Here is an 8424-nt window from a genome sequence, read left to right on the forward strand (position 1 = left end):
GAAGAAGTAAAATTGGACGAAGCTCCCAGCAACAGCAAATTTGCATCAGCTGGTCCAACGCTGTGTCGCAAAAGGCTCTTATCATTGTCATTAAACCCAAAATATAATTATAGGCCACACCCCCAACTTTGTGAGACACCGGAAAGAACCTCGCGACAAATTGAGACTACGACTAGTACACCAGGCGTCAATAGACCGAAGAGAGGGCGGCTCTCGGGCTTAAGTCGTAATTATACTAGTTGAAAGAAATAAGTACGACTTTATATTACATTGTGTAAAAGCAACGGAACTGGTTTTTTTGAATTTAAAAACGTGTCGATATCTTTTTTCCTTAAAATTAGTTTTGCTATTTTTTCGCATTTTATTTAATTAATGACATTTCGATGTATTTTAAGAACTTCCAAGTGGTAAAAAACGATCGGTTCCCTACGATATTGTTTTACAAAAAATTTTTACATACCACACATGTGGTTTCAAATTATTGTTTCTTGATGGGTATTAAGAAAATTAATTAGTTATATGTAATATGTAATATCTGATATATTTTTGTGTACAAATTGATCCATAATTTGGCAACGACCATTTACCACTTTAATAAAACAATTTGATTAATATATTTCAACTTTAAAATAAATGGCTTTTATTGTTTGTTTTTCATAACATTTTGAATTTTGAATTTCCTGTGATTGCTGCATATTGACATTCTGATCCATTTGGACTTGTTGCAATTATTGTTGCTGCTGCTGTTGTAGCATCACCTAGAAGATATGACAAGTTAACAAATGTTTAGGTTTTTATCTCGTTCCAACAGCTTATATATATTCTTTTACATCAGTTGATGAAGTCGAGAAAGAAATTAGCAAACTGGACGTTACGAAACATCCTGAATGTAATTGGATATGTGGAATAACTACTAAATTTTTAACATTAAAGGCTTCTTACGAACGAAATTATTGCAGGCTCGTATATTTTACTGGTGACACTTTCTAAAATATTGGAAAAAATATATCTACGGAAACTACTCCCTAGTGCTAGACCAGAAATTATTATTTATTTTTATTATTTCAACGTTAAAGATGAAGATGGTAGGTCCAATGTATATAATATTGATGGTAAAGTGCCTTAGAGAAGTGGTTTGATAGTAAAACTCTGTACAATTTGCAGTTCAGATTCTTCGATCGCTGATATTTTATTTTAAGTGCGGCATATACTCATGACACAGCAATCCCGTTTCTATCTAGTGAATGTTCCCTACGAACACGAATTGATCTGAACAAAATTTCACTTTGTATGAACAAATGGAATGTTAAAATAAACGCTAAGCGGCAAAGTATGCTGCTTCTGCTCCTCTAATTATGGATGATGTCATGGAAAAGTTGGATCTTCAAAGATACATTGGAAGAAAAGTTAAAGAGAAAATTGCAGAAGAAAATTTACAATAACATCATCAACACTACTCTTGCATTAACTCTCAATTAACTCCACCTCTATATCCAACAAATGTTGAGAAAACCAAGATCCAAACATTTTCGAGAATTCGCCTTGGTCATACAATTGCAACTCACCAATGGATCCTGAAGAAGTCTTCTTCCCCAATCTCACGTCGTCTTATAAGTTTGCTTAAGGCAAGAAGACTTGAATTTGGAAAAATTTTCATGGCAAAATAAAAAAAATTGTTTTAAAGTAATCTTTTACATTCTAATTACCAAATAATTACGTAAGGAGTCATCAAATACGAAGTCATGGCACTCAGTAGTGAAATTGTTTCTCAGTTCGAGCAATAATTCTTTTTTTTCATCTTTTCGACTTCCCCTAATTTATCCATATGGCAGTAAACAAGCGATTGCGATACATTCAACCATTTCGCTAAAATATTGAATTGAAAAGAATGCTGTCAAGAGCGGAAGAAGAATGCAATTCGGCAAACAAATTTTTAACTGAGCACTTATTAGCACTTCACCCTAATTCCCCACTTTTCACCTCAGCACTGTTCCATTTCCTCCTGTGATTTATAGTGGGAAGACGCGAACATTGACTGATCCTGCATCGGAAGTTAATTAAGGCTCCATTTAATATAGCGTTCGAAAATTGTATATACTGCGCCTTACAGATATCCAAAATAAGAATGTATCAAAAAAAAAACTACATTTTTAACCGGCACGTCTAACAAACTTCTCAACTTTCGGGTATACAATTATAAATATTTTCATTACTGTAAAAAACAAGGAAAACTGTATATATCAAGTCCGTTCATTATAAAAATTTTATATGTATATGCAATTTTAAAGTCTTAATTTACTAATAAATGCACTCTCTGTGAGTCTTATTGAGTTGAATATTGGACTACATAACAAACAATAATATATGTAAATTAAGGAGAAAAGAAAATTAAGATACAGAATTAATTTTAGCTATACAATAATCATTACAATGCATAAATTCGTATTCGCATACTAATAATATTACAAAACAATAAATACGTAAAGCACTTTGCCACCAATTATTTAAATAATTTAACGAGAGGAATCTTTCACGGTAGTGAAAAATAATTGAAAAAATGAAGTTTTTAAGCTTTAAAATTCTTAACGGGATAGTAACTTTTGTTCTCTTCAATATTCCGCTTCAGCTCGTTCATTTGTTCCTATAAATGCAATGGAACGTCATTGTAAACATCTGTAAATAATTCTTTCCAGATGGGTTTGAGTTTTTTCTCCGAAATTGAAATTTGCTTTAATACTCTTTTACGTATGTCTTTAACAAATTCATTTTCTTCTGCTTCGTTGAACCAATTTCTTTTAACCATGTAATTTTTCAATTTGGAAATTGGATGCCCGACCGAATTCCACACCTCAATTTCGGCAGATGAACGATATGCTGTCGAATCGTCAGAAGTCGAATGGTGACCGACTCTATATGTACGCAGAATATTGTGTTGAAATATAAATTTTGTATTTACATTATCGACTTACCGGTAAGCCATTGCTTCCAACACTGCCGGTTTACTTTCTTTCAAAACATATTATCGACACAACTTCATGGCATTGTAAACGGCAAAAACATCCGTGCCATCTACGCGTAAAGTTGCTATTCCATAACCAGGACCTCTCCCAGCTATACCGTCACCTTTATATTGCTCATGAGCCGGAGTCGAAATAGCAAAGCCATTATTGCGACTTTAAGAAAGAAGATAATCGAACAGTTTTGAAAACATGGTTTGATTGTAAAAGAATATCTAGTTCACCAGAAAAGTATTACAGGACAATGCAATGTGGCTGCAAAATTGAAAGCCGCATGCGCGTCACCCTCAGAAGCAGCACCTTCCCCGAAATAACAAACAACGCACGCATCATTATTTTTGCGCCGCTTCATAGCGTAAGCTGCGCCAACCGCTTGAGGCATTTGCGTTGCTGAAATCGACAAAATAATTTTGTTATATTTTCTTACAAAGCATTTTACGCATTTTGCTTTTCAATGAGAGAGTTTCAGAGAGATCGAGTGGATGACTTACAGGCCGCCCCTTTGCACATTTTCTTTTTACACCGTCAAACATACAAAAATCGGTATGCACAGCCCACAATTTCATATTTGATAACTGGTTTTAGCCGTTAACGTGTACAGTCTCAATAACCCAAATAATGAATTATTTGGAATAAAAAAGCGAATTCCTGTTTAATTTTAAGAATATGACCTTCAAACCCTCTCTATGATTTCAAACCCACTCCCTCCAAAATTTATCATTTTCCATGTGGAGATGGTTTTAACCGGTGCACTGATTATCCAAGCGCTAGCAGCAACGTAGACAAAGATTTTCCACGTAATGTATAAAACTCTAAACAAAAGAAAAAAAGTTATGTTATATAACGAAAGGTAAATACTTATGAGATGACCCTGGAATCCGACGAATTACCTCGGATTATAAGAGTGAAGAGCCTCGTAATATTTGCACCGCAGTATTATTTGCTTTATTTTTTTTTTTATTTACGCAACTGATCGTGGATTTTCTCAATTAAAAATTTAAATATTTTCAAATAGAAATAATTCGATTTTCAAAAAAAAAAAAAAAAAATTTATTTTAAAAACATATTTTTATAAAGAAAATTCTATAATTACACTGCAATATTCTTTGCAGGAAGTTTTTGTTTTGCAACGTTCCACGCACTATGAGGTCAAAAGAGGTCATAAGGACAGCTTCTATCTTAATGATAGATTTACTGACACATGTCTTGGTGGATGGGAACACAAGGGGGTTGTGAAGTGCTACATATATGACAAATGGCTTTCTTTCTTCATTCAAAATAGTCCCCTTGTAGTCATTGTCTGTTGTTGGTCACAAACGATTAAACATTACTTTGCTAACCATTTATTTTTATAATTATATTTTTAATTATCTATAAAGAAATTAGGCAGCGAATGCCTTTTCGATTTTAATAAAAACTTATAAGCGATAAATAGAAAAAAAAAAAAGATTTCCTTAATAGTACTTCAGTATTATTTAATGTAAAATTTTTGTCTGTCCCATCAACCAAATGTCAAATGTAAATGCGAATTAATCCAAATAATTTTTGGGGAAGAGGTTTATTTTTGCTCTACTGAACCCATTTCACGTAATCGCCAAACACAAAAGGTCTCGTGAGGATGTTTGTATAGGCCGGTATTTGCTTACTTCTGGAATATATATATATATATATATAATTTTAGTATGCGGTTAATGAGATTGATATAATGAAAATATAACTCACTGTGACTGTTGTTTAACAATTTGCGTCACCAGTTCCATAATGTCTTTAATGTTTTTAGTGCAACCAAATAATTTAAGATTTTGACATAAAGTTTGTATAAATAATGAGCCTTTGTCAGAGCGATAAGACACAAATCCTATTTGAAATGAAATTTTTTTATAAAAAAATTTATAATGATTCGCAATAAAGTCCTTCATTATACCTTCAAAAGTGCTGTAACATTTTAGAATTTCACTAGCATTGCCAACGGCTTGAAAAGGTACAGCGTCCTTATATTGGCCCAAAGTTTCCATAGAACCTTTGCAAGCTTGTATGAAAAATAATTTCGGTTTATCGTTGAGAGAACGATTTTTTAATATAGGAAATAACATATCATCATCTATCGAGTAGTGACCATCTTTGGCGGCAATCTCTTCATGACGTGAACCATGACTAAGTATCACAATAATTAAGCAGGCATAACCACTAAAATCTTTATTTTGAACTTGATATATAGAAATATATAGAATATAAAAACTGTATTAGTTATCATACGGTGTGAAAGTTAAAAATTTTTTTTTTTTTTTACTGTTTATTTAATTAGCTCGTATACCTTGATAAGATAACTAGAAACAGTTAATATTTTTTTATTAGCAAAACACATAGAATTCTATAAACGATTGAAAACAAAGAAAAAATTATAACAAACCTAGGTGCTTAGGTTACTTTCAAGCACAGCAGATGTCAAAACTGTTTAACTTCAATAAGAGAACTACTTTATAAACGTCAAGTAACTACTGAGAAATGCTTTCATCGGAAAATGCAATTTCAATGTTCTCCTTGTTTGTTTCGTTTTATATTATATCGGTTTTCTCAAGTCCGCTTATAGGGTATTTGTTGACTTGTTTTAAAGAGTTTTACATCTCCTAAGTTAATTTGGTTAAGACTTGCAGTTGATTTGAATTATTTTTATATGAACTACCGAATGCAGACAAACTAATGCTATTGCTATTGATACTTGATCAATGCACACAGATTGTGGATCAGTTTACTCAATGGTAAATTTAGGAGCACTTTATGAATATGATCTTGATCAAGTCGTTCACATGTCCACGATCTTCATGTATTCGTATCAAAAAAAAAAATTCTTAAAAAGAAAAAATATTATTATTCAGCTAAAAAAAAAGATATAAAAAAAAACGAAAAAAAAGAAATGTTTTCCATATAAATTTATGTTAAAAAGTGTAATTGCTAATCAATAAAGAAATAATTTTTGCCGGGAAATTTATTGAAAAAAATATTTCAACATATATATATATATATATATGTATATATATGTATGTATATATATATATATAAAGAAAATCTTAAGCAAGAATGATATTTTATTTGCAAGCAATGAGCAAGCAAGGATATTTTTGGTGAATGAAAGAAAGTGTGTTAAAAAATAAGAAAAAAAAAAACGAATTCCAAAATTATTTTTAAAAAACAAAACAAAAAAAAAGAAGATTTCTTTGAAATATTAGCTGGAAATTCCTTGAAATTTTTATTTAATTAAAAAAAGTTCCTTTCAATGAAAAAAAATATAAAATAAATAATAAACAAAAATATAACTAAGCTGTATTTTCTCACTCAACTTTTATATAGTCACTAAACCCAACTTGTTACAATTTATATCTAAAAAAAAAAAATAATTTTTGATTTTCGCAGACAAGACGACTTAATTATATCGCTTGATCCATACATGATTAATATCTATTGTGACTTATAAACGCATCAACTAAAAAAACATAGTTAAAACCAAAATTAAATGATTTTTGAATATAAACATAAAAATTATTTAAAACTCACAAAGTGCTTTTAAAACATTTGAGAAAATTTTTAAAGTTGAAATTTTTTCACTCAAGTGATTTGAACTTTACTTAGAAAAAAAAAAAAAGAAGAAAACACAAAAACAAAAAAAAAAACAAAAAAAAAAAACCAAGAAGAACCAGAGAAGAAAAAATATATCGAGAAAACTGAATTATAACAATAATAACAAAGTGAAACGTAACAAAAGAGTTCAAAACCTTCAAGAGTGCTTCAGTTTTAAGCTGGAAGGCAAGCAGCAGAAAGGAAGGAATATTGAAGAAAAACATAATACGAATACCATAAAAACACAAACGACTATATATTAACCATTGTGCTTAAACCTTAATTTAAAACATTGATTATCGATTTTGTCTTATAGAAACTAACGTAATAATTCATTAGGAATGTGCAGAATAATTTTCAGCATTTGCATGCAATAATAATAATTGATATGTTCTCTGTTCTTAATGCAGATTCTAAAAAATGGCTAATATAATATAAATAATATGGCGGCACACATATTTGTAGTTGTAATGCTGCCAATACGAATGCAGGTGTACAACAAATATGTACATTTTACAATTAAATATTAACTTGCTCACTCATTCACTCATTCAATCAGTTGTTTCTTCATTCATTTATTTGACCTTTCATTATGTTTATTTAAAAAAGAAAACTATTTCCAATCAAAATACATATATATGAAAAAATCATCTTTCATCGATTTCATTGCTAGCACCTAGAGGCACCGTAGAGATTTCCAGAAAAACTATACGAATCTCAGGTGGACCTCTTTGCTAACAAGTGAAATTGTAAATAATAAAAAAGCACTTATTTTCTTTGTTAGGTATATTTAAAAATTTTAGCACACAAAATTTGAGGTATATTTAACAACTTTAATAAATAACATATTTAAAAGTTTTAATACACAAAATATGAGATATATTTAAAAATTGTAATCCACTTAATTTGGTACTCTTTATATTTTTATTTCGCAATTTTTTATCTAATTTATTGTGAAAGATTTTATTTAATTTCTAAATTTTTCAATTCGAATCACTTCTTTTTGCGCTTGTCAAATTTCTTTTGTTTCACAAAAATCCGTTAACTGTTTTTTTTCTTTACATGGTTTATAAAAAAAAGTACCAAGTGAGGTAAATGAAAAGAGCACATTTGTTTTTAATAAATAAGAAAAGTGGCGAATAAAAAATCTCACCAAACTTCAACAAAATAAAGGGACAATTAATTCTGGAAAACATAATACTTACTGTTAAATGAGAATAAGTGGGAGAAAAAACATAATACTTACTGTTAAATGAGAATAAGTGAGAGAGAAAGTCGTAGCAGCTGGATATGCTTTATATGGTTCTGCTACAGCTGTTGTCTTAAGTTTGGCGTAAACGGTTTTACTTACGATTCGGCAATTGACGAATTTATTTCGCTTGAACCTAATAACGCGTCGCAGAGAATGGAAAAATGTATTCTATTAATGAGCCTGATCCCATTCAGCTTTTTTGTACCATAACTGCATTGCATTACAGCAAATGAAATTGCAAAAACAGTTCTAAATGATGAACAAGAGAAATTGTTAAGTGATCAAAATATTGCGTTTCGCACGACTTGGAAAGGAAAAAGTTGGAAGGAGCTCTTTCAATAGAAGAGTACAGTGAAGTACCGTTTTATGAAGACTCGAATGGATTTCAAAGTTCCTATGAAAAGAAGATCCTTGCAGTAGTGTCCAAAAGGATATGAATCAGAACACTGGAAAAGATATTAAAAATATTAAAAACTAAGAAGTTTTTCCAAACACAAGCATAGAAAGGGAACAGATGGGGAATTTGATAATCACAATGAA

The 8424-nt window shown here is 30.4% G+C and overlaps 2 protein-coding genes across 2 annotated transcripts; both read right to left on the bottom strand.

Moving 5' to 3' along the window:
* Positions 1-2381: 2381 nt before the first annotated feature.
* On the bottom strand, positions 2382-3997 carry LOC119640298 (2-oxoisovalerate dehydrogenase subunit alpha, mitochondrial-like). Its single transcript, XM_038038217.1, is given in 5 exon segments — positions 2382-2909; positions 2970-3173; positions 3242-3407; positions 3509-3829; positions 3908-3997. Coding segments are annotated over 4 exon segments (732 nt in total). The 5' UTR covers positions 3528-3829; positions 3908-3997; the 3' UTR covers positions 2382-2566.
* Positions 3998-4467: 470 nt separating this feature from the next.
* LOC119640305 (caspase-3-like) lies at positions 4468-5395 on the bottom strand. The gene is made up of 4 exons (XM_038038233.1): positions 5332-5395; positions 4942-5223; positions 4740-4875; positions 4468-4665 (listed from the first exon to the last, which is right to left on the bottom strand). The coding sequence occupies exons 2-4, from the start codon at positions 5108-5110 to the stop codon at positions 4587-4589; spliced, it is 384 nt and encodes a 127-aa protein (XP_037894161.1). The 5' UTR covers positions 5111-5223; positions 5332-5395; the 3' UTR covers positions 4468-4586.
* Positions 5396-8424: the final 3029 nt, after the last annotated feature.

Source organism: Glossina fuscipes, unplaced genomic scaffold (genome assembly GCF_014805625.2).
Source record: "Glossina fuscipes isolate IAEA_lab_2018 unplaced genomic scaffold, Yale_Gfus_2 117, whole genome shotgun sequence".
Taxonomy (NCBI): Eukaryota; Metazoa; Arthropoda; class Insecta; order Diptera; family Glossinidae; genus Glossina; species Glossina fuscipes.